The sequence below is a fragment of the Frieseomelitta varia genome, unplaced genomic scaffold, assembly GCF_011392965.1.
Source record: "Frieseomelitta varia isolate USP_RPSP 00005682 unplaced genomic scaffold, Fvar_1.2 scaffold_159, whole genome shotgun sequence".
Classification (NCBI taxonomy): Eukaryota; Metazoa; Arthropoda; class Insecta; order Hymenoptera; family Apidae; genus Frieseomelitta; species Frieseomelitta varia.
The window spans coordinates 29931-55495 of NW_025109294.1; the positions used below are offsets into that span (position 1 = coordinate 29931).

General features: G+C 33.0%; 4 protein-coding genes and 1 long non-coding RNA gene across 19 annotated transcripts in view; 2 read left to right on the forward strand and 3 right to left on the reverse strand.

The window, feature by feature from the left end:
* The window catches only part of LOC122536773 (stromal interaction molecule homolog), a 14658-nt gene extending 7111 nt beyond the window's left edge, over window positions 1–7547 (reverse strand). Inside the window, exons 1-10 of one of the 2 annotated variants that reach the window (XM_043669442.1) lie at window positions 7339–7547; window positions 6329–6468; window positions 6138–6257; window positions 5936–6048; window positions 5729–5844; window positions 5480–5649; window positions 5263–5406; window positions 5015–5182; window positions 4667–4931; window positions 4406–4480 (exon numbers count right to left, since the gene is read on the reverse strand). In XM_043669442.1, coding sequence (XP_043525377.1) covers window positions 4406–4480; window positions 4667–4931; window positions 5015–5182; window positions 5263–5406; window positions 5480–5649; window positions 5729–5844; window positions 5936–6048; window positions 6138–6257; window positions 6329–6468; window positions 7339–7546 — 1519 coding nt within the window. In that variant the 5' untranslated portion in view covers window position 7547. The remainder of the gene's footprint in view (window positions 1–4405; window positions 4481–4666; window positions 4932–5014; window positions 5183–5262; window positions 5407–5479; window positions 5650–5728; window positions 5845–5935; window positions 6049–6137; window positions 6258–6328; window positions 6469–7338) is intronic. The other variant, XM_043669451.1, reaches the window with a different exon arrangement.
* On the forward strand, window positions 7436–12174 carry LOC122536750. Of its 6 annotated transcripts, none has more exons than XM_043669412.1 (11): window positions 8675–8876; window positions 8946–9023; window positions 9170–9375; window positions 9441–9704; window positions 9778–9981; window positions 10045–10235; window positions 10326–10817; window positions 10911–11216; window positions 11289–11621; window positions 11695–11805; window positions 11888–12174. In XM_043669412.1, exons 3-11 carry the CDS (start codon window positions 9171–9173, stop codon window positions 11993–11995), a joined length of 2214 nt encoding a protein of 737 aa, XP_043525347.1. In that variant the 5' UTR covers window positions 8675–8876; window positions 8946–9023; window position 9170; the 3' UTR covers window positions 11996–12174. The 6 variants fall into 6 exon arrangements, with proteins under 6 accessions (XP_043525365.1, XP_043525320.1, XP_043525337.1 ...); XM_043669420.1 differs by having other exon boundaries at window positions 8949–9023; XM_043669430.1 differs by lacking the exons at window positions 8675–8876; window positions 8946–9023 and adding an exon at window positions 7436–7552.
* Window positions 12094–18783, reverse strand: LOC122536825. 7 transcript variants are annotated; one of them, XR_006308493.1, is made up of 5 exons: window positions 18462–18783; window positions 17730–18394; window positions 17105–17645; window positions 15543–16662; window positions 12094–14872 (listed from the first exon to the last, which is right to left on the reverse strand). It is a non-coding gene; the product is annotated as an uncharacterized LOC122536825 (long non-coding RNA). The 7 variants fall into 7 exon arrangements; XR_006308487.1 differs by having other exon boundaries at window positions 15230–16662; XR_006308482.1 differs by having other exon boundaries at window positions 15224–16662.
* On the forward strand, window positions 18242–21726 carry LOC122536816 (ETS homologous factor-like). Of its 2 annotated transcripts, none has more exons than XM_043669510.1 (7): window positions 18242–18378; window positions 19846–19978; window positions 20056–20310; window positions 20411–20482; window positions 20565–20651; window positions 20742–20937; window positions 21020–21726. In XM_043669510.1, exons 1-7 carry the CDS (start codon window positions 18337–18339, stop codon window positions 21129–21131), a joined length of 897 nt encoding a protein of 298 aa, XP_043525445.1. In that variant the 5' UTR covers window positions 18242–18336; the 3' UTR covers window positions 21132–21726. The 2 variants fall into 2 exon arrangements, with proteins under 2 accessions (XP_043525445.1, XP_043525455.1); XM_043669520.1 differs by lacking the exon at window positions 18242–18378 and adding an exon at window positions 18868–19776.
* A 1214-nt stretch (window positions 21727–22940) lies between these two features.
* Window positions 22941–25559, reverse strand: LOC122536796 (protein arginine N-methyltransferase 3). Of its 2 annotated transcripts, none has more exons than XM_043669486.1 (8): window positions 25316–25559; window positions 24680–25033; window positions 24426–24595; window positions 24197–24355; window positions 23945–24132; window positions 23635–23861; window positions 23191–23550; window positions 22941–23113 (listed from the first exon to the last, which is right to left on the reverse strand). In XM_043669486.1, the coding sequence occupies exons 1-8, from the start codon at window positions 25326–25328 to the stop codon at window positions 23004–23006; spliced, it is 1581 nt and encodes a 526-aa protein (XP_043525421.1). In that variant the 5' UTR covers window positions 25329–25559; the 3' UTR covers window positions 22941–23003. The 2 variants fall into 2 exon arrangements, with proteins under 2 accessions (XP_043525421.1, XP_043525412.1); XM_043669477.1 differs by having other exon boundaries at window positions 25310–25559.
* Between the last annotated feature and the right edge of the window lie 6 nt (window positions 25560–25565).

Below are 25565 nucleotides of genomic sequence, written 5' to 3' on the forward strand. Positions count from 1 at the left end.
TCTGAAAAAACTTTCACGTGCTCCTCAGACATCATCATACTTTTATCAGAGAGCGCAGCTTAGTCCTTCGTTTTAGTGGGGAAGAAAAAAAAAAAAAAAAACACACATAAAATTACAAACTTCTTTCAGACGTACAATCTTAATGATAATGTCATTTTAAACGTTTCATTTTAAAATGATAAAGTTAAAAGAATACAAGAGATCACAGAGGAAAAATGTTAATTCTTTATTATTTTAACTAGGAAACGTGTCTTTGTATTCCTGTTCAAAGAAAATATTCTCTAGTGATCTGTCTGGACTCAGTTGTTCTTAATGGCAACATCCGTTAATCTCATTAGTACATTTTTGTCGCATTTCGGCAATTGCATTATAGCATTTAAGCTTACTTACAAACTACCAAGGATTCACATAGCAAGTTGTCCAACTCCAAACATTTGCTTTGCAGCCACATACAGATTTCATTCTCTGTCAGATATGTAACTTCAATTCAGCAGTCACTCGCCAACCGTACAATGTTAAGTGGATTACTTGGATTAGGAGTGTGCGGAAGTTTAATTTCGCAAGATTCACGAGAGTCCAGAAACAGATCGTCCAACGTCCAGATTGAAATTAAAATTACATACTCGGTCGAGTATGTAATTGATCAGATTGGAACGTGATCACCGCGACTTAGGTCATACAAACAAATCTCATGTACGTTGGTTTCTCGCACTCTTGCTCGATTTATTAATTACGATCTATAAGTTGTGTACACAATAAAACGTCGTGGTGGGAGACATAACATACATGTTGTAATAGTCGGACAAAACAACGTACAAATCCTCCGCTTCTCGTTTCTTGATCTGCACGCGCTATTCTATCTATATATGCGGCTACGTGCACATACACGATCCATTGCTGTTTGGGCATGCTCGAGTTTATAATAGCAGGGGAGAAATTGCCACACGATTCGCATGAAATTAAACCAATTCGAGAATGTATTCGTTACGTGTCACCGCGTACGTGTGTTGCATCTGCAAACATCCGAGTCAAATCCGCGGTCGTATATAGTCGCATCTAATTTTAATTGGCTCTAATCTTAACCATGACGCGAATCTCCCGAGAAATAGAATTTGTTTCTTGGCATCATATGTCGCCCGATAGAATCCCAGGAATCAGAAATCAGAGTCTATTCGAGCATTCGCTAAGACTATAGACGCAGTTCGAAGCCCTCTATACTTATTCTTTTACAACACGTTTTAAACTATCGACACAGATTTAGGTAACTCGTTCTGTTTATTAAGCAGCTTACAGAGTTAATGGAAATCAAGGTTTGACACGCGAGAAAACGCCGAATAATAATGAACAGATGGAGGAAGTAGCGATCATCGGTGATCATCGGTAATCGAAATCTTGTGTCTCTCCGCGGACATATGATATGGTTTAATGGCCGGTTACAGCTTCAACTGCGTGAGCAATAATAATCACGAGATGGAAGAAGAAGAAAAAAGAAGTTTGAAATTGCAGACGACACGCAAGAAAATGGTACCTCCAGCAATGTGAAACGCGACTCGTCCAATTAAGACGGGATGCAACGTTCGTCTTTAATTCGAACTATTAATACGGAAGGCTGTTGTGCAACGCATTTGCCGCGGATCTGGCAAAATTAAAACCGTGCTTCTGGTGAAACGAGAAAACGCTCTGGCGATCGGTCGATTCTCACGAAAGAATCGTGGGAAAAGAAAGAAAAGAGAGAAGAAAAAAAAAAAAAAAAACGGAAGAATCGTGAATGAATAATTTTCTACTTCGTGGTTTGAACATTTTCAGAGAATTCAGTGACAGTATTACATGCTTACGTATAATAATATAATAAACGATCGATCGTCGAGGCTTATTGAATAAAATGATAATTAGAGAATTATCACGCTTGGCACTTGGTCGTGTATATACGTGTACATGTATATTGCTATTGGATATACGAAGGAACGAACTAGAAGGCTTATTATATTTGATCGAGCTTGGATCGTTAGACTGCGGGTATTTATATACTTATCGGGAATTTAAAGGTGCAAGAGTACTTATACAAAGGATGTGTAAAATATATCCAAATATACTCGTCGTAATATTTAGAAAATGATCAGGATTCGTGTTTCGGTATTTGAAATTTGTTTCAATTCTTGTTCTGATAAATTATACGACTTTCGCACGAAGATCCGCAGTCTAATGATCGCGACAAGCTCCGGATCGACGAAGAAATCGAAGTTGTAGTTGCGACACACGAATTAACCTTTGCAAAATGGCGATTAAGCAAATTAATCATTGCTGTCATTGAGAGTTAGCAGATATTCTCGACGGGGAATATTTCTCAAGACAGAAACTCATACAAAATAGCATTGCCAAAAGTGTGAATTTTCGAAAGCGAAATTAATATTTCTTTTTTTTTTGGCGACTCAGATTTTCGTTCTATTTATTATATTCTTGCAAGAATAAAGAAATAATAGATTTTCATTTTATATATATATATCGAAGAAGGATAATATTATTCATAAAAATATCGCATCCTTCCGATGCTTTCACATCCAACCATCGTCAAGATTGATTGGTCTCGTCCGTTCGATACATTATCAAAATTTCAGTACAAAAATATGTCATGTTCTTTCACCAAACACCGTCATCCTAACTCCGTTTTATTTTATAATTTGTACGAACAGATAGTTGCAAAAAACAACTCGATATAGTTATATTATAGTCATACGCTATTCTTTGAATTATTCGTATACGTATATGAATGTGTATGTGTGTATGTGTGTGTGTATGTGTGTACATATAAACTTACGCGTTAACAATAAGTTAAGAGACTTTGTCATTGTTTAAATAATTAACACGCCTTTATAACATGACAAATCTCAATTAGGAAAGGGGAACATTCCAATTTTCAATCCTCCCTTTTCCTGCACACAAATCCATTCACTAAAAATTTTTATTTCGATTTCACTAAAAGATCTGCCGATATCTTTTCTTTCTTTTTTTTTTAACACTAATTGCATTGTCATGCGTCAGAGATAATTAAATTTCGTAAGCATTTCTTTAGTACAGTGTCTCCTCTTTAAATTACGAACATTTTGTTCATGTCACACATTACTTTAATATATATAAATTATTTTTTACATTACATATGCCGATATGTAATCACTTGATAAATAACAATAATCAATTTTTCAACTACGATTTTCTTAAATTAATCAAATAAATCTCCATACAACGTGCAGGATCAATAATATGCATAAAAATTTGTTAAAAAGTTTTGATTATGTAGCTTCTTTAATCTTTTTTGGTAGTTTCTTCCACCCCTAGAATCAAATGATAATATAACATAAACAAACAGTAGCCTACAGGAAGCAAGATATATCAAGAAATCTTTATATTTTATCATAAAAGAAACCTCAAAAATTAATTAGTTAATTCAATAATTCAAACATAGGAGAAAAAAACATATAAAAAAATAGGAGTCATTTTTACATATACATATGTACTTCCGTTTAACAAAATCTTATAAAACTGCAATTAGTTTGAAAAAAAAGCACGATTTTATAAGCAATATCGAATAATTTGAGCAAATTTTTCAACGAAAACAACGAGACAACAACATTTACAGCATAATTTATGCAACACTTTACGTAAAAGACACAAGACAATGACATAATCAAACTTAATAATATATTGAAAAAGATATATTTTAAAAAAAATACGATCATAAAAAAGTCATTAATATTAGCTTTTTTTATAAAAATAAATCTTTTATAAGATTTTTACATTCTTCAAACATTGCATAACATTTGTATAAACATGGCATTAGAACATCTTTGTAATGTGTGACATTAGCCATCTACTTTTCTGGGATCAGTAATATGTTTCACACGAATCATAAATATATACATTCATAATTTACGACTTGCGAAATTTACTTTATTTTTTTTCTTTTTATCACAACGAATTTTAAGGCATCACGTGAACTTTTTAAATTTACTTTTTAGTAAAAATTTTTGATAAGAAATTCTTACGAAGAGTAACTTATTCGCAACTGTCTTTAAACAGTTAGCAAATTAAAAAAACATTAGTAAGATTTTAGAATTTAATTCACGTAAGAATACGTATCACAATTTAGCTTTTTCGAGTATCTATCTATCGAGCTGGAAACCCGAACATTTGATCAAAATTGTCACAAAGAAACCCAAATTACAGCTTTTAGGAAAACAAACAAGTTAGTAAATTATTAATTTCGGAGAAATCTACAAGTGTAAGAAAGAGAAAATGGAAGATATTCAGATACTGTAAGTAAGTGTCATATCAAAGTGACAGTAGTATTTACAAATTGAGCACTGTTATTGTCAATCTAAATGCTCGTGGAAGTCCGTTTCCTGCTTACCTGCGGCACCACATAATGAAGACGAGTAGACTGAGTTTGCTTCGTCATCTAAGTCATCTTGACTACTAAGCCGACCTGCAATCAATCACAGACGATTTATCGTCATTAATTTATCGTAATAAAGTTTAAAAATCCTATTGAAACTTTATTAAAATCAGTCGCCAATTAACCAAGATTATCAAGTAAATATTAACTAAATTTTCTTATTTTCATTACATCAAAATATAGAAATCAGTTTTCAATCATTAAATATATATATACCTCTGAGCCCAAGACCTCGCCCGTTTGGAGTCCCTCTATACAGAACAGTTTCTAAATAGCTTAGACCATTGTTATTAATTATATTAAAGCCACATAGAAGCTCAATTTGCTTCCAACGATGTACTCTTTCTTGTAATTCTGCAGTTACTTCGTTTAGAGCGGTTCTTGCCTCAACTATACTTTTGTCAACTTCGTCAATAGATTTTCCATGAGTTGACACAAATGCCCCTACTAAACTCGATCTTTTTTTTCGTAGTTTCTCGCACTAAAGACAACATTAATACAATTAAATAATAAATAACTGAATCGCGTAAAAATAATTTAACTGAAAGAGAACTTATTGCTTACTGCTTCGCGCGCTTGTTGCAACTGCTTTTCTGCAGCTATTTTTTTCTTGGTATATGCTTTATTTTCAATTTCATGAGTTAACTGTAACCAATGTTGCAATCCAGGAGGAGGAGACCAGCATCTATCTTCAAGTTCACCCTCTGCACGTTGCAATTCAACTTTTAACATCTGCAAAGTGAACATCAATTCCACTTTGAAAAAATCTAACCCTTAAATTTTAAAAACATAAAAATTTGGCAAATGTATACCTCGATTTCTGCTTTTAATTGAGAAACTTCGAGATCGGAATAAGAAGCGTGCAATCCCACACTTTCATCTTGCAAACGTTTCTCTAAGTTTTGTTTTTCGGTAGTTACACTTTCTTGTTCCATACGTGCTCTTTCCAATTCTTTCTGTAAATCGTGAAATAAAACATTAACAAAGGTTTAACGTATTGGTAAGGGCCCGAAGGAAAATAAAACACACTTGCAAGTCCTCTAGTGCCAATTCTGCTTTATGTAAACTCTCCATGTCCTTCATCATTCTATGAAGATGTTTTTGCGAATTTTTCTTCTGTTGATACGCATACCAACATCCGATAAGCGCTCCGAATAATAATGTTATTAATATCAAATCTTTCACGCTATGTCCAGTATCTATAACACAGTATTGAAGAATCAGTATATCGGTTGAAAAAATTTTTAACAGAAGAATGATCTTTTAATAATTGTTTACCTTTCGGTGGCCCAAAAAGAACCACATCCATAGCTTTTAAGGCAATTTTTTGTTTGTGAATGGGATCCTTAATCCCCAAAACATTACTCAAGTAGTGCATATTGTTCACAGCCAATCTAAATATAAAATAAAAAAATATTTATTCGACAAGATATTTTTGTGTAAAAATTACAATATAAAGATAATATATTCTACAAAGGAAGTAACCTTGGTAGTGTAGCACCAGTTACACGATGTTGTATAAAAGTAGGAACATATTGTGGAAGTTCTACATTAGAAGATAACCATTCTGATGTTTGTTCTATAGTCCAATTATGAACCTATAAAAAAATATTAACATAGTAAGATATCAAAAAGAATTGAAATTATTAAAAAAAAAAAAAAAAAACAATCATATTTTAGACAATACCTCTGACCTTAGCCAGGCTTCCCAAAGTTCTCGAACGCTAATTTGCATATCATCATTATGATGAAAAGCCCTCTGCCTCCTCTCATATCCAGCTTCATATTGTAACTCTTCTCTTAGAAACTAGAAGAGATACAAATTGCTTTTTATATCTTATGATACACAAAGAGAGTTATAAATAAAAATTTCCTTACATCATCTGACTCAGAAAGATCCACATTTCCATTGGCATCATCATCTAGTTGACGGTGAAGTGATTTGATAGCTTCTAAACCTAGTCGATCATGAGAAGCCAGTGTAAGACAAGCTAGGTCATCGTTACAAGTATCGGAACCTGTAATAAATTAAACAGCCTACGTTTGATTGTATGTGTTTATGATTACATGTAGCTTGTTATACAGACGCCTTTTCCTTTTCGGCCTATAATTATATCTGTTAAAGATACTTAAGAAGCTTTTTCTCCAATTATTTATTAATGCAAGAATGACAGCGAAAGAAGTGTATCTTGTTAATAGACACTGAAAGTTTATAATAACAATACAAAGGTTATTATAGAGTAAAAAATTAACTTTTGAACGATTAGATCACTTGTGAAATTTATCTCCCGCAATGTGAACTTTTATCATAAACACATTTGTATCTCTTTTACAGCTAATAACAACAAAATCATCAAATTAAAAAAGAAAGCCTATCCTCTTTTTAAGCAAGCCTTATAAACACCACCGAATGCTATCAACAATCAATATCATAAACAAAAACCTTTTAAAACTAAGTATTAGTCGTGCATGTACATGCCACTTATAGCTACTTACACACATGAAAGATTAGAACAAAAAAATTAACTGAACGATACAACAAATAATGATGTAAATTAGCTGGTGATCTAATTTCAAAGCAGTTCAAGATGTCTTTAAACCCATCATTAGTTAACCCTCCAATTTCCATAGCTTGGATTAAAATTCAATGCGCGAGGCTAATTTAAAATAACTAACCTTCAGGAATAAATATTCAAATGCGTCTAAAACATTACTTTCACCTTCATATTAAAAAAAAAAAAAAACGAACAAGGCCATAATATACCACGCAAAAGATTCCTAGGAAAGTTCGAATACAGTGTGTTATAGATACCTCTCACGGACTATGCATATTAGAGGATCAAGGCAACGAAAAAAATTATTGACAAAGTGATAGGAGTAAAATTTACCAGCTTCCTGAGCCACAGCTTGCGCCAGTCCATCGGTAAGTGTCGCAGAGAATGCTGTGACTTTGGAATGTGAACTTCCACTTGAGCCAGACTGGAAGTTCGAGCTTGTATCGAGGGCTCCGCCGCTGGCATCCACCGTGTTCCAACACCAACACAACAAACGCAGTCCAAACAGTACAATCACATTGCTTATCGCGGATGATCGCATTTTAAGGTTAGATACACCTTGTCACTAACACCTCGCGCCACCCTTGCGCAGTTGCTACAAGTCAAGTTAAAACTGTATGCTTCTTGGCCCGTTGTCACCTTTGACGTAGACCCGCAGTGGTGAATATAACCAAGGTTACAGTTATCAAAACCGGGATGGCAATCGAATTTGACGAGTGCATAACACGCTCTGGCCAATTATAATATCGCAGCAGGCTCGGTAACTGGGTGGTACACCGTCGTTATTCGCCCCATCAAGGCGTCGGTCAACGTCCGAGATCTCTTTAAAATGAATCGATTGATCTATTAATTAAGTACACTACGCTCCTCCGCTCTGTGTCTCGGGTTTTCCTATCAAGGCCACCATCCACGAACAACATCATGGAAAACCGTTCGTTCAAGATCGGAAACAACGACACGACTTTCAACGCGTGAGAAACGAAAGAATTTCATTGGTTCGGCGCACGGTTGCCCGCGCGATCCTATTGGCCGGCCGTTGCACACGCGTGACGAATCACTGGCCAGCGCCGGCGCCGCGCGAAAATCGTTTCTAGAATGTCACGGACGGAAGGCAGCGAGACGATTAACGATGTTTTAAATCTCAATTTCGAAGCGGTTTTCGATGTTCCTTTATGTTACGAAGATTCGAATCACTTTGAACAAATGATTCAAATTTTTGTGTCTTGATAGGTTTTAAAAATCTTAACAATTTTTGCGATCTCTCTAAAGATCCATATTTTATGTTTTACATAAAATATTGAAGATCTTGTGAATATTTCGTATGCGAAATCTTGCACAGAAAAGAAAACGAAAACTTGCACAGAAGAGAAAACTAATTTCAGAATGTAAAACTGTCGAATTTTTGAGATTTCGAAACTTTCTGAGTCTAAGGCTGTCAAGATTTCGCGGTATCTGAAACTTTCTTTCAATTTTGCTTGTTAAATTTTCGAAGACTTTCGAAAAGGCTATTGAATCTTCCGAAAGTTTCAACACGCGTTGATTAATTATTTTAGTCAAGCGTTAAAGTTTCTCGTTGAAATCGACGTGATTTTTTGTGATATTTATGATAGATATCGTGAGATATGTTTTTAACTCTCAGATTTTAAGTTTAGCAGATCTAAGTAAGTAGCCAGTCTATTTAGAAACGTGGTCAGGAGTGTTCAACTCGTAAGAATGCATGAAGGTATTTGTGAAGCTGAACAAAGTCGTCAAATTTTCATAATTACGTAATTGTTTTCGACTACATCGTGCTTATTTTCGCACAAAAATTAGAATCCCTTTGAGTCATTAAGCAGCACGAACAATGAGAAAGTTTGCCTTTACGTTCGTGCGTAAGTACGAAGATAGACGTAACTACGTTTTAGCATCGATAATAAATCACCGTTATGTTTGTTTCCCAGTAGTTTGACCACGCTGAAACACGATTTTTACAGCATTCTTTGATATATTTAATTATGATATTAACGTCGTGAATCACGGTGAGGATATTTTTATATTGTAAATTTATCATGAGCTTGGGCGACGCGCTGCCTGTTTCTGATAAGTTATAAAGTTTAGCACGACTGAAAGGACTCGAAGCTCATTTTGAGGTTGCCATTTATAATTTTTTCACGTGCAAACGTAGAATGGAGAGCAACGTGAGAAACAAGGATTCTGAGGTTCAGGGAATCAACACAGCAGGCAAGAAGGAAGAAAGTTCGTCTCAAAATGTACAGGGTTCTACGGACACGAAAGTGTCCACGGATTCTAAGAACACTCAAGTTCGTGTCGTTCGAGGCACGAAAAAACTAAAAGTGGATATAAGTGATGGTAACAACGTGGAAAGAAAAGGTCTGTATCTTCATAATTAAATTCTAATTTGTTGTACGATTGATAAAGATTTGTTAACTTAATAGACTCCAAAGATGAGGAGAACAATACAGAGGTGAAAGTAAAATCTTTGAAAAGATCTTGTGAATTGTGGTCTATGGAGGATAAGAACACCTTTTTCAAAGCTTTAAACGAATATGGGAAGGATTTTGATGCCCTGCAGAGTTACTTCTTGAGCCAAGGGAAGAAAAAAGGTCTGCCAGATGCTGTGATAAAAAATAAGGAACAGATTAGGCATTTTTATTACAGAACTTGGCTGAAAATATCGAAACATCTGAAATTTTCAGAAGGTGATTATTCAACATACGCTTATGCTTCTTCATGATTTTTTTATTTTGACAATACAAATGTTTTATTGTACAGATGTAAAGAAAACCTCACAAGAACTGTACGGTTTGATCAATTATGGTGAACTTAGAAGAAAATTGCCAAGAATATATGAAAAAGTACACTTGAAACTAAATGAACTAGTTTATTGGGGTTCAACGCAAGTCAGACTTAGAGGAAAAACTATGAGAATTAAAACACCTATATGTAGAGCATTAAGAAAACTAAATCAGCTAGAAGGTATTTTCAATAAATTAAATCTAGAACATAACGTAATTCATTAAACGTGTAATACTTCCACAGACTGGCAAGAAGAAATCAAACTTCCTCCTAGAATAACAATAGAATTAAGACCTCGCAATAATATGGCATGGTGGCAAGTACAGGCTTCTTCTATGAATCCAAGAGTACGTACTTTATTGCCAATACAAAGACGTTTGTCTAGTTTATTAATATTTCTGCAACAAAGGTGGAGACCTGCAAAGTATAATACAGTATCCTTCCTTCAAAATAAATCGCCAGTATCTTGCTTTGCATTAAATAAGAAAAAAATATTGTGAAAAATCCTATACAGATAATTATAGTTTCCAAATTTAGAAAATGCTGTTGTTAATGAAATGAAAGATAGCCGATTGTTACGAGTTGCACCACCTGAAGGGAGTAAAATTGCCTTGCCAATGGTAAATCTTGGAGAATATTTAACTAGCAACAGTGTCAGTTTAAATTCTTATGAAAAACGTCTGGGACTAAAATGTTCCAGAATGGATCTGTTAGGATCAGTGCAATACATAAAAGGTGTTGGAAAGAAGGGGATTAAGAAAAATAAAGTAGATAAGAAATGTATGAATCGTACAGAGGATAATTGTACTATGCCAGACAATAACAGCGATGTAGACGCAATAGAATCTGGTAGTAATGTTTCAGAAAAACCAACTGTTACTAACACCGAAAAATCTAGTCTAGAACAAAAAACGGAATTTAATAGATTCCCAGGCAGAGAAACTGTTGAAAGGATTCGAAAAGGATGGAACATTGAAGAAGCAAATAGCATTACTGTGGGAGATCTGTTTTTAATGGTTTGTCAGAATTTACTTTGAATAAAAATTTAAAACTTCAAATTGCTTTTCATCATTAAAAACATGCAAATTCTAATTTTCTAAGTTTTTTAGTTTGGTCGCGAGTCAAAAGTCACATTGGAATATTGGTGGGACTGGAATCATCGGGAACAACACGCTGGAGAGTCTACATCAACAACTTTGAATGATGACAATTTGTGTCTTACTTTGCAAAAGCTATTATCTATAGCGAAACATAGCTACGGCACGAGTAAAGTATATGATAATACTTCTGGAAGCAATGAAACTGTGATTTCCTCTCGAATACTTTCAACGAAGGAATCGACTTTCAAAAGACCTCTAGTTCCACAAACTTATCACAAGATTGGAACACCAGATGCTTTTAAAACACAATTAGATGTTCGTTATCGTTTCATATTCAATATTTTTTTAAGGAATTCAGAAACAGTAATTTTCTTTTTTTAAATACAGAAATTTACAACACGTTTTAGTAAAAGAGGTAGAACCGTGAGGCAAAAGAGTCTTATTGTACAAAGGGTATTACCAATAGTATCTACATCAAGCAATTTACCAGAAGATGTAACTTCTAATATTCAAGAAACAAATAAAATAAACGAACCTCCTATAAATAAGATTGATGACCAACAAGATGATAAATCACCATCTATAACTGTAAATGCACCACAAGAGAAAAATTTTTTGACTGAATTTGAAGTGGCAAGAGATCCAAAATCCACAAATTCTATTATAACAAGCGCTACACAAATACTTAAAGAAGGAGAACACCAATGGTTGAATAGCGAGGTAAATCTTTAAGGTTGAATTTAAGAATTTTAAGTAAAGGTTTTTTTTTATTAATAATGAGATTAAACTGCAGGTAGCAGAATATTCATTAAGCAGCTTCCTAGGACAATTGGAATCCCCTATGAAGATCTCGCAGAGAAATCAAAATGAAACCAATATAGAAGATAATCGTCCATCATCCGATGTAAATATAAACTATAAAACAAAATAAAAAGTTCTGGTATATTAACATTTCAATCTACATTAAAAATGTATTAATATTGTAGGTTGTTTCACATATGCAATGCCTGATGGGAGAAAATAGCGTCGATTACATGGCGAAATTTGCATCGCAAATTGCATCGCAAATTGCATCGGACGATAATAAAAAATAAGAATATAAATAACGAACTGATTTTGTATAAATTTTAATAAGCATCTATTTTAGATCATGTAGATTTAATGACTTTTATATTGGGAGCATGTAACGATATTTAAACTAATTTACCTCTTCTATATTGACTTTAACAATGGACTGTTACAATAATAGTAAATAATAATAGTAACAATAAATGGAAAATTATATATATATATATACATACATACATACATACACAGTATTTCCGTTTATTGTTATGTGCATGTATGCAGAATTTCTGTATGATTTCATCATTGTATCATTACCAATGTACAAATATGTACTAAATATTATTTTATTTAGCACTTTGTTACAAAATACTTGGGCAATATTGTTTTAAATATTCATTATTCTTCCATTATCTTTTTTTGCAGAAAAACAGACAGAATTTTTATAGTAAGTACTTAATTTTGCATCAATAATTCATGAATACTCATTAATATTTCATTGTACGTTTGATACCAAAGATTTATTGAAAATCGCACAAATGCAGCAAGAATACGTTTATAGGTAATATTTAGTATCCTTGTTTAACCCGCAAAGGTGACGCGGCACCTGTTCGTGAAATCATTTAGGCAAGTTCTCGTGTATAACTCAGTATTGCGCTGCAATCTCGTATAACTAATTATGTGTATAAAAGCTAAAAATAACAAATTTCTCGCTTACAATTTCCTTAACTGAAAGAAGGAATGAAATCCAATTATTTATAAACTCTCAAGTTTTTTGAAAAAATAAATTCTCTACTTGTAATTAAACACATATCGAGCATGATAACGATGGAAGTGAATACTTACATACTATTAGAATTTATTTAATACCACTTATTACGAGCGAATAACATTAATAATTCTGTATCATTAAAAATTTCTTTGAAAAACTTTGAAATTAGAATAGTAAGAATCTAGGTACAGCTTACAACTGGCATTACGGAACTGCAATCGAAGACTGTCTAAAGACTAAACATACGACTTAATAATGCAAAAAGAAACTTTATCTGTCGATGATCTAGGAAATAACGGTCATTATAATACTACTAAAATCATTATGATATTCCAAAAAAATATACGAAAACGCCCGTGTATTTGAACATCAAAATTCTAATTAAAGATCGGATAGAGTAAAAATCAAGATCGTCTGTCAAGATCATTTTCATTTTTAGACAAATTGGGCATGCCTGGAAAAATTGCGAATACGCGCTTGGGATGTGATGAGAACGATAATGAGCGGAACATCCCGAGAAGACACGTGTTCTTGGAAACGAAGCCTAGAGTCTTTTCGACGGTACGGCGCGTTGCGAAACAAACATTGTGAATGATTCACAGTGCCCGCGTCCACGTGATCTTATGCGCACGCACAAGTATTTGTTATTTGCAGATGTGATTTCCCCCGAACTGCAATGCACCTTCTGTGGGTGAACTGGTTTTACTCGTTTTAATCGATCACGATGGAATAATTCGCCGATGATTCGAACTTTCTTGACCGAAAAAAAATATGACATGTAATTGTAAATAAAAATATACGTAAGATTTGAAACTTTTTTCCGTTTAAATTGCAAGCATGATTATATTCTCATTACTGATAAAATGAGAAGCTTTGGTTAAGCAAGTTTAACAACGTTGAATTTCTTGTTTATTTTCTCTAATACGCACGTGACATTTTTTTATTTTGGGAATTGTACGCAACCAATGACGTTAGTTAAGGACTTTCGATTTCCATTGGAATTAAAAAAATTATGAACCTGTTTGACAGTCCGTGGTGACCTTTCCCGTTTCGAAACACATACGATTACGCAGAAGTTCGAGTTACTACGTTCTATAGATTAAAAAAAAAAAAGTTTGCCGTAAGCCATGGAAGAAGCGTAAGAAAAACGATCGTATTTCATTTTCAATCTCCTTTGTCCCTTTCATCGCATTTTCAACGTGTCTGTCAACGTGTCTGTCTTACTATAATTATTACTAATATGTATATTCTGTTTATGAAGCGTAGCACTTGTTCGAACCAATTTACATTTCCATATAAATGACAAATAATTATAAATAAATATATAAATGTGCACGATGGTGATATATTTAAAAAAAAGAAAAAAAAACAATTTTTTACGATAAGGACTTATGTTTCCATTTGTAATGACACGTGTGCTTTAACATTTGCATGTATAGTATCTAGAATTGTACTGTCTGGTTCATTTTTTTGCGTAATATAAATTGTTTATTTACAGGACGTCAAGTATTTAATCTTCTAAGTTTCTTAATCTTAATGTCCTAAAAAGGTAGTAAGTTTAACGCGAGGTGAACTTTTGATAAGTGATGATTGCATATCGATACAATTAAATATTTACCAACTGCAATTAAATGGGCCGCTTGTACATACGCATGCACGCGTCACGAGATTTGCATATAATTTATTCGAACAAGTCAATTATTTCTTGTTGCAAATAAAAATTAAAAGGAATCGTTGGAATTTTCGTTTGCTAGTTGCGAATGATCACGTGATAACTAACCATTTATAATTTCATTTTGATTTTATACAAGCGTAGCGTAACGAAGGAGATAGAAATGCAATATAGTGGGGAAATAGATTCAAAGAGAAAATAGAATGAACGTTAAATGAATGAAAATAGAATAGGAATATGATAATACAAGCCTGTAATTGAAATAGTGATGCAGTCTTTTTGAATAACACGACTTTGTAATATGTAGAATGATCCCAGATAACTTTGTGTAATACGAGAAGGATCTATGTATCTGGGAAGTGGAGAAAACCGAGATACACAAAATCCGTATCCTAGGAGATGTGGTCAGAGATGCTTTCAGGGCAACCCTCAAAACGAGATACCCTTATACTTCCGCAGGAACTGCAAAGCAAATACAAAATATATAATGAAAACAGCATCAACAAGGTTTAAAGGATTTAAAAAAAAATTTTTACCAATGGAAATCTTGAAAATTATTAAAATTGAGACTTTATTTACAATTTTTATGATAGGTCAGTTATGATAGGTCATTTATTTTGGGAATAAAGGAACCAAAAAAAAAAAGAAACGAACGATGAGTCGGAAACAGTTAGGTTCAAAAGTTATTGAGCGTCACAATTTTTCGACTCTTCCGCATAGAAAATGAAATGAGTGATCAAAATGAATCACAGACACATAACTTTATATTTCCTGCATAATGATCGTATAATGAATTGGACTGATTAAAAATACCATTACTTCCTTAATTAGCACACCAATATAATTCTTTTTTTTTTCTTTATCACTGTCGCCTCGGTTTCTTCTTCATTTCCTTTATTCGTTGATTTTCCCTGCAGGAAATGCGAAATATTTCGAAAGAGCCGATATAAAATCAAAGCCCGACGAAGTTGGTTTGCACGATCGCAATTCCTCGAATTGGTTATTAGTAATCCCCAGGAGTTTCACGGATTGCGGTTATGATAAAAAGCGCGTTCTTCCCGGTGCGGAGACATAATTGAAAAGAGCAGAAAGAAAAAGAATACATGCGAGAGAAAAAAAGAAAGAAAGGTACATCGTAAAATAAAATGAAGTCCATGGTAGTACCGACATGTTTACACTCTGATGTCGAGACATCGTGGCGTACTATAAATAAACGAGTCCATAGGCGCCGCCAATGTGAGAGCTTTTCCGAATATTGCATTTTGTCTGGACGAACGTGATGGAAACATTATATGTATACAGGCCAGAACGTACGAGTTGGAAGCATTAGTGGGTTCATTGAAAATATTCCTCGGGCATATACATACATATGATGCATGCAAAGCTTAAGAATGCAATTTTTGCATTATTGAAAATCTATCCACCTTTGTTGCACATAAACGTATTACAACATTCCAGGAAAATTTGATATGCGCGCGGAACACATTATCGCAGAATATTATTCTCTTCTTTTCTCACATTGATTCTAGCTAGTCAATTTATTGAGAATTATGTGACGAACAACCTGTGTCTATTAATACCGTCGTTAAAAAGAAAAAAAAAAAAAAAATAGAATCTTTGTGAAGATCTTCAAACGACTCAATGTCACGAAGGCACCGATGAAATCTCGCTGCAAAGACGAATTTTCATCAATGATTTCATATGTCAAGTCATTAATTTGCAATAAATAATTTTTAAAAAAAGAGATACTTCCAGGAAAAAATCAAAGTTCAATAGCAATTTCCATTTTATAGAGATTAACACACACCTTTGGCTCTGTATAATAGCATGGATTGCTAGCAACATTTGAGATACGATTATTAATGTAAAATGTTTGTAAATATAAAAATATGAGAATAATTTTATAAAATAATTGAAGTAGTCCGATTTAAAAATTATTATGAAATTGAGCTTAAATGTTTAAATAAATAGCTTAATTGTGTCTATAGTTAAATAATATTCACCTTAACTTAAATATTACCTTATTGACCCAAATTAATATTAATGTAAATCATTACATTACGCTGTTCAATGAAATTCCATCTATGGCCTGTAGTCATTTATGATAATATTTTCATTCTGGTTAATAAAATGTACATATAAGATGTTTATATATAGATATGCATATTTAATTACATTTGATTATTTCTTCTCTATTCTTGTTTTTGTGGCATCATTTTATATACAACTGATTGAACATGTAACCTTTTAACCTGAAAAAAAAAGATTGATATTAATCAGTTGAGTCAGTAATTTAAACTGGGAAAATTCAAAACTCCACAACACGTGCTTCTACTTGGCGGCAAACAACCTACACACTTGTATTGCGTATTTCTCATGCATACATATATTTGTCCAAATGTATGTTAAAAAAACTTTTCACACAAACCGGGAGATGCTTTGTGTGTTCGAATTTTAAATGGAACACATTAATTCTTTATGATGCAATTCTTTCTTCTTCTATTTTAAGCGCGATATATGCAATATCTGCATTTTAGTGAATCACACTTCTAAAATTAAATTTCATTTTTTCTTTTAAAAAGATCTGCCAGTAAATGATTATATCTACGTTTAAACTTTGATTTTTATCTTATTTACACTTATACTTTATATTTTACTTATACTTATACTTTATATTTTAGAGATATTTTATACTTATTTATGTAGATGCCTGACGTTTTTCTTTGCAATAATTCTCTTGGTTCAGCAAAAAGATCCGAAGTTTTTTATTAATATTTTTGTTCGTACATTATATTGTATAATTGATTCCGCATCATTCGATAAATTCCAAATAATTCTGGCGATAAATGAAAAAAATACAAGTTTAAAAACTGCGTGAGATCATTTCTGTATAAAATAGCTAAAAAAAAAAATTCAGTCTGACCGATTATACCATAAACATAATAGTATCTTCTTTACAATGATCTTAAAATTGGAATTGGGACATACCCTGAAATACAACAAAATCATATTAATAAATTATAGTCAATTGCGAGTATTGTGAAAAGATAAAAGAATAAAAGACACGAATAAATACAGACTTCAAAGGAATCTGAAGAGTTCACAAACAAAACGCAGCTTTATCGCTTCCAATTCTTGATTGTTTCAAATTTAATTTCATTCCACAGAATAGACAAATTTTCAAATTTCGAAGCGTGTACTATTTCAAAAGTGAAATTCGTAAATTTAACCTCTCCTGAAAAAAAAAAAAAAATGAAAATTTCGCGGATGAAGAAAAATTGAAAAAAAAAAAAGAAAAAATGGAATCGACTCTTATAACCGCCACAAATACTCGAGCGTGCCGAGTGAGGTCGAGCTTGTTGGATTGTAAAGTAACGAAGCCACTCGGGGAATAACCCATCGCGTTGACTATATACTTTCGGTTGTGTTTTCGTCCCTGGATTCTCCGGATCTCCGAGACCGCCGCCAATGTTGTGTATCCGCAATTATTGCGTCAGCTATCGCGAGGCACAACGCCGGTGATTGGCCGATTCCAAAGAGCGGGAAATCCCCGTTGAAACCTGCTCATCCGCGCTATCCGTCCCCATGGTACTCCCACTGACGTCTTTCGCGTCACCGCGTCGGCAGCTTGGCGACGCCGTCTTCGTCAGAGACATTTCGGCGACCGGCGATCAGTATCGCGTTGCGCGACATCGCCGCGACGACCTCCGTGTTTAGTCGCAGTCGAAGGTGTACATAACGTACGCACTTGTTGCAATCTGTTCCCGACAAACAGCGATGCGACTTACTGCGCTGTGACATACATACATACAGTTTATCTTTGCGTAAATTGTGATCATCCTCTACGACGTAGACGTACCTGTTGTTGTCGCGCTCGCGCGGCAGACTTTATATTTATTTAATTGAAGAATCGAGTGAACTCGAGGATGGACCTGTTCGGTAGTTACGACAGAACCGACTTAGCGGAGGTGAGTTACGATTTACCTGCAGAAGGTTATAAAGTTGAATTGATTTTAGTGAACGATGCGCAGTTTAATGACTGATTATTTACCTGTTCTGTAGTTCTTCACGAAGAAAAGAACGCACGAGTTTCACGTGCTTTGTTAATACCGCAGCGCGTGCGTCGCTGGTGTTTTGTAATGAACTTTCTAAGAAAATGCATGTGTATTTTCTCGATCGGTATTTACATGTACGAGAAAAAAACAGAAAGCTGTAAAACAGTTTAACTTCTTCACGCACATACATATGTCGCAAGCGATAGCTTTTTGAGTAAATACCGAGATAAAGTTGGGCAAAGAAATAAACAATATCGTGACGAATGAAAAATAAATTAGAAACAGAAAAAATAGCCGACAATTAGTTGCAATTGAATTATAAAGTAGCAAACAATTCGTTTCAATTCGTTCTTTAGATGCTGCGTAAAAAATATGAAATATATTTCTATCGAGTTAGAAACGAGAATTTACATCCTTTTTTTCATCTCGGCGGGGGGGAAGGGGGGAGAAGATACAAGATCGCAAAAATTGGATTTCTACGAAGAATAACGACGATCGAAGACGCGATAACTCGAATGTCTATATTGCACGAGTGTTCGCACCTAAGTGCGAAAACAAATTCATTTGTGGATTTAGCGAAATGATTTGTGGTAGTAATATAGTTGTCATTCGACGAAATGAAACAATATTTCTGACGATTGTCTGATCAGTTATATTGGTGATCAGTAACTATTGCGCAAATATTGACGCAAATGGTAATCGGAATTTTTTGATCGAGTAAATTTTTATAACTGATCGTAAAAATTCAATCCATTACTACCTTTAAAGAATTTTAAGATGGATCAATCATGATGATTCATCTGCGAAATGTAGAAAGTAATACTCAGAATTGAATTGAATATTCAGAAATTAAAAAGAAGGAATCAACTAGCGAAGATGATACAAGATACGAGAGAAAAAGGAAAAAAGAAACAAAATTATGAAAGTGTGACGTTTGAAAGAGTGTCGCTCAATAACTATTAAGCAACACTTATGCACGCTAGTTTGCTAATTTAAAATGTCATTACTAATTTAAAATGTCATTATTGATCATTTAAAATGTCGTCTGCACACTTGCATAAAGCTGAAAGCGCAATGTTAAAAGGAAAAAAGAGTAAACAAACAATCGTTGAAACAACGACCTGCAGTTGTTTATCGTAAATTACCGATATCTGTTCTATGCAAATGCTCCTCCGCTGAGAATCGAGACGTAAATATGTATTTCCGTCTGGCGCGCACAAAAGCCAGTTCGAGAAAACGAGATTGCCGCGATCTCGTTTTTCTCAGCCTTCCGCGATAAAAAGAGACGGGACGCTCGAAGACGCCAGCAAGGTCATTAACGCAGAAACTCGATTTCGTTTCGGATTTGTTTGTTATCCGATACGTATGTTCTACTTGCAGGTGTGCCCTTCGTTTCCTAATCTAAACGACGACGACGATCACTTTGTACTGGATATGGACTCGTTGGTCACGCTGAAAACTAACGCTCTGACCACGCGCAGTTACGAACCATCTCGAAAGAAATGTTACTTTGGTAATTTCTGTGGAAAAAAGTTTATCGATGTTCCATCGATTTCTATCAAATTTCTCATATTACCTCATATTCAATAGGTGATGAAACCAACGAGATCGATGGTACCGGCTGGTCAGACAAACCGATTAGAAACTGGTGTCAAGAAGAAACAATAAACTGGTTGATGTCCGCGGCTTCTTACATCGGGCAACCATACAGTTTGATTCAACATAGCCTTGCGGTGCCAGGAAATGAGTTGGTCACCTTTACCAAAAATGACTTTATCAATCACGACCCCATGTACGGAGAACGACTCTATGATCTACTTCATTCTCAGCATATCTCGAATATACGTATGTAATTTACGTGAATATTCATAAAAAGAAAATTATAAATGATGTAGTTAATCGCTCATAAAAGTAAATATATAATAATAAATTTATATAATTGTAGTTCCATCGTTTGATACCATCCATCCCCATTCCGAAGACGAATATGCACGAATCAATTCCAACAATACATCAGGTAATGTGAATTTTTTTTTTTTTTATAGAGGAAATAATTTGTTTCTCTCATAACGAGATACATAAACATTTTACTGTTATAGACACAGAGTCAGATAATAATAGTATTGATGTTTCTACTACCAAACGACCACCAGGCAGACCGAGAATGTTAAAACCAAAAAAGAATTGTAAGTATTGTATTTTGAATTTAAATATTTGTTAATTGGACGATACTCGTGTAAAGATATATATACATATGTGTGTGTGTGTGTGTGTAGCTACTGGTCAGGGAAAGCTTTGGGAGTTCATCAGGGATCTTTTACGTAATCGAGAAACATGTCCGAGTTTAATTTGTTGGGAAGATTACTCTCAGGCGAAATTTCGATTCGTAAAGAGCGACGAAGTTGCGAAACGGTGGGGCTCAAGGAAAGGAAACACGAAAATGACATATGAAAAACTGAGCCGAGCAATGAGGTAATTTTCCACTCGCTTTTTTTTCCGATTAAATTCATTTTGGCGATCGTGTGATGTCTTTCATATAAACAATTTTTTTCAGGTACTATTATAAAAGTAAAATCTTTCAACCTGTACTCGGTCGAAGATTAGTTTATCAGTTTGGACCAAATGCAAAAGGTTGGCAAACTGACAATCCAAACTTTCGGTATTGAAGGCTTAGGATTTCATTTGCTGTAAAAACTGTACAAAAAAGTAAAAGTAACGTTTGTGATCTACTGTAAATTTTGCTTATAGCATATATCTTAAAGTTTTTTTTAAAAAAGATAACGCTTTTGTAATTAAAAACTTGTAAATGTACATTGAAAAGGAAACTGTTTGATATTGAAAAGGAAATTAGAAATATTTTGTTAATTGAATCGAAATGTCGATAATTTTAAAAGACTAAGAAAAAAAAAGATGTAGTATTATAGATGATACATACTGACTAGATTTAAATAATATAGAGAAAAACAGTATGAATGGAAATAAAAATGTTGAGATTTTTCACATTTATATATATATCATACAATGACTTTCACATTTTTATATATATATATATATGTATGTATGATTGACTCTATAAAAATACGTGATAGCAACATGTGAATGTGAAATAATTTAAACTTGTAAGATTTTTTTCAATTTATTTGATTTTAAGCATAGCATAATAGATTATTTACTTATGTAAAAGTATACATATTACAATCAAGAAAGGCAATAATTCTCCTGACTTACGATCAAATAAATTTACTATTACTTATTTTTTTATATCACAGAGTTGTATTACATACCTTAACCTGGAAGCATAAGTACTTTTTAATTGACCCTGACTTATAAACAACGTGCAGGGCAATTTTAAAAGAGGGAACTAAATTCGTAAGCAATATGGTGCCATTTTGGATTTTTTCCCTAGAATAGACTTAAATGAAATCGAGAGTAATCACATTATTTTCTTTATAAGCTACATAAGATAGGATGTAGAATTGGTATGAATTCATTTTCATCTCATCAACGGTTAGTTATTAAATGTGAATACTTATTCTACAATAGTACATGCAAGAAAGCTGGCAAAAATACTTGTATTTTTAAATAAATTCTGGACGATTTCATTATCAATTATTGAAATTCATAGTATAACGACGGTAGAAGATATGCCAGTAAAAACATGCATATTTCCTTTTTAATTCATTTTGTCGGAGTTATTTATAGGACTGCTGGATTATATTCAACTTGAGCGAATTCGAAATCGTTGTTTATGTAATGAAAGCGTAACAAGAATCTCGGGTGCACTAATTAAACTTGATTTTTTTTTTAAATACATGCATCCAAAGGAATATCATATTTTAACGTTAAACATATTTTAAATTTAAAACTATCATTTGACTCAATGAAATATTTGTGCAACCAGGTATATACTTAAATATTTCTTTTATCACTATCGTGAAAACCTTTTTCATATTTCGACGGAATTGTAAAATAAAACATTACCATATCACTTTTATCTCGGAACTACTTAATCTTTCAAAATATTAACTTTATGGTAAATTACAAATGTAAGTTGTGAAAAAGGCACAAATCGTAAACAATGTCTACTATAAAGTTCGCATTAATTACGACGATGTCCTATAGAAAGAATGTGTACTGTGCTTATGTAAGATAATTTATAAAAACGATCAACATAATCTTTGGTTATATAAAAAAAATTTTAATAAAATAAAAAAATTCTATAAAAATTGTTTATATCTACCCTCATCATTGCAGAAATACGAAGCTTTTCGTATCTATACCGAGTTATGTAAATTTCTACGGTCTTTAAAAGGGTTTAAAATGTAAATCGCAATATCGTAAAAAATACGGGTATCGAACGATTTTTTTCTACGTTTTTTTCGTACCTCGCATAATATTTAATTTTTAATGATAGTCATCAACAGTTTTATAGTCAGAAAGCTGTTATGGACCCTATATTTTTATCTTTTTTTATCATTTAATTTTTATCTTTTTTCCCTTTTTTGGCACTTACGTCTACTAAATAGTCCTCAAAGCGATTACTCTAAATAATAAACTTGGCTCGTATTCTTAATATGAATTGTAATCATGAGTCCTCGAATGTCTCGAACGTGTCTACGACAGACTAATTTACCACGTAATATTTCCCCTATAAAAAATTCTTGCATTTACTTTTCTCCATTCAACAATCAGTAACTTTTATATTTAAATTTTTATTCAACTTACCTTCGGTAATGCTAATAGGTTCACTCAACGAGAATACTGTTTGTTTCCAATGTGTTGGAGGCGAGTAAGGTCCCGTGCTAAAATAAATTGGATTGTCCAAGTCAAAGAAGACATCAAAATAGCCAACAATTGCGGTCAGTGATCCAGTCTTCTTTACTTTAAGTTCGAAAGGTGACGAGAAGTTTACGCAATCTTTCGTTACTTTGTATAAATCGAATGCTTGAATTTCAACAGTGCTCGTTATTAATTCGTCGGCGTTGCAAATTTCTATGCTTGGCTCACGTACAACCTCCGCTTTCATACAACTCATTTTAAAACCATACACATTTGACCAATAATCAATAAGTTCAACATATCTTCCTACAAAAATTAACAAGTCAGTCAAATAAGTCAAAATAAGAATGTTCGAGAATACTATAATTCCGTTATTTAAAAAATACATACTAGTATCTCCGCTTCCCACAATACTCAGTGTACATCTATTAGGAAGAAGTATTCCACCAGGAATTAAATAATTATCCCTTGCGTAAATTACTGTGTCTAACATACCCTCGAACAGGAGAAAATATCCCATCCATTCAGACACGATCGCATCAACTTTATTTTCGTCAAGGTTAATATCCTCGAGCCGACCTTTTTTTAAAGTGATAATATCACTTAAATTGTTTTCCCTAGAATGCATTAAAAAGAAATATTCCTGAAGGAAAATCCAAATATTAAAAGAAATATATATACAAGTAGATAATCTGTCTACCTTATTATATCAATCGCATGATATATTATATCAGACTGATCTACACTGATTACTTTGCGACTTCCGGTTTTCGCTGCAAACATAGACAGAATGCCAGTTCCACAACCAACATCTAGTACCACACAATTACTAAATTTATTAGCATTTGTTAATAATGCATCTCTATAACTTTCAGTCCGTACTTTGTCCTGCAAAAAGATTATTCCTGTTATTAAAATATCGTATTCATTATTAAAGAATCCATATGCTTACTGTTAACATTTCGTGATGTATAGCAAAATGATTGTATGTATTAAAGTAACCCTTATCAATGTTACAGTTAGAATTGCTAAAAGATGTAAGGGTATTGTTTTCATCTAAATCACTATCCAAAACCAATTTTTGTGCTTTTTCTGACATTTCATCTATTTGCTGAAATTGAATACGCTTTACTAACTGTTTTATTCAATATACATAGATATTAAATTCTGCGAATGAATACCTGTTTTGCTAAGAAACATGCTGATTCACGTTGTTCTAATTGTGCTTTAAGTATTTGTATAGTTCTTTGTAATTCAGCAAAATGTGTCTCAGACATTGTGACTCGACCATTTTCCCAATTTACGGTATATGCAACAGGTTTTGTTATCTTTTCTTCTATCTCTTCAATATCTTTATAGGCAACAATAATAAAGGAAAATCAATTAATTTAAGAAAACGTTAATTTATAATTAACTGATTTGTACTTATACTTACCAAACATTAGCCAAGGATCATCTTCTATAACAGGTCTTAAATATTCTTCGTTTTCCCATGTTTTTATGCTTAATGCATTTAATTGATCAGGCAAGATATTTTTGTGTCTAATAAAATTAATTAATTTAATGTAGGTATAAGTATCCAAACAATTTTTGACTATAAACTCTTTCAAATCAAATTTATGTAATGCTGTAAGGTGCTCCAATGCCATAGAAAAGTTACTGGTGATTTCATTACAAAAAAGACACGGTATAGATTCAAAATCTTCTGTTTCTTCATCCCAATCATCTCCGCTATCATTGTCGCTTGTTTCATCTGTTTCACTTTCATAATTGTCTTTCGAAGGAATGGCTGAAACATCAAAAGAAATCAATCTTACATTGAACATTATTAAGAACATCGAAATTTAATAACAATAGTAAAATGTATTCGTTTGACTTATTAGAAAATTACTGAGTAAATTTCAAAATATCTATACGACTATTTATGTTACGATTAAATTAAATAAATGCTATGTGAATTTTCAAAATAATTAAAATGTAATATGTGGAACTGTAAACGTTATCAGCCGCTCTTAATTTTACATTATATCAAAAAAATAATATTATAAATATAAAAAGAAATTACCTGTACCTTGATCTGCCATTTTGCACTTAGTTATAGAGGATAATATATCAGTTATTCTTGTAAAAACGAAAATATTTCAAATTTTTGAGGTTATAAGTACAACTCATCCGTACACGTGCGGTACTAGATAAAACCACTGGCTTAATGTCAAATCCATATTCTCTATGTCATACCGCGTTTCTTAGCCAATAAAAACTTTTCAGCGTGGGTGCTCTTTTTTAAACTGTAATTTAATGTTTATTGATTCGACTCAACA

What these genes read in the sequence shown, in the direction of transcription:
- LOC122536796 (XM_043669477.1), bottom strand. An exon ending in TGATCCTTGGCTAATGTTTG is followed by an intron (nt 24,596 to 24,679) that starts GTAAGTATAAGT and finishes TTGCCTATAAAG; the next exon opens with ATATTGAAGAGATAGAAGAA. An exon ending in TACATCACGAAATGTTAACA is followed by an intron (nt 24,133 to 24,196) that starts GTAAGCATATGG and finishes ATCTTTTTGCAG; the next exon opens with GACAAAGTACGGACTGAAAG.
- LOC122536816 (XM_043669510.1), top strand. Translation starts at nt 18,337, where the DNA reads ATGGACCTGTTCGGTAGTTACGACAGAACCGACTTAGCGGAG. An exon ending in CAATTCCAACAATACATCAG is followed by an intron (nt 20,483 to 20,564) that starts GTAATGTGAATT and finishes TTACTGTTATAG; the next exon opens with ACACAGAGTCAGATAATAAT. An exon ending in AAACTGAGCCGAGCAATGAG is followed by an intron (nt 20,938 to 21,019) that starts GTAATTTTCCAC and finishes AATTTTTTTCAG; the next exon opens with GTACTATTATAAAAGTAAAA.
- LOC122536750 (XM_043669385.1), top strand. Translation starts at nt 7,927, where the DNA reads ATGGAAAACCGTTCGTTCAAGATCGGAAACAACGACACGACTTTCAAC. An exon ending in TAACAACGTGGAAAGAAAAG is followed by an intron (nt 9,376 to 9,440) that starts GTCTGTATCTTC and finishes TTAACTTAATAG; the next exon opens with ACTCCAAAGATGAGGAGAAC. An exon ending in ATAATCGTCCATCATCCGAT is followed by an intron (nt 11,806 to 11,887) that starts GTAAATATAAAC and finishes TTAATATTGTAG; the next exon opens with GTTGTTTCACATATGCAATG.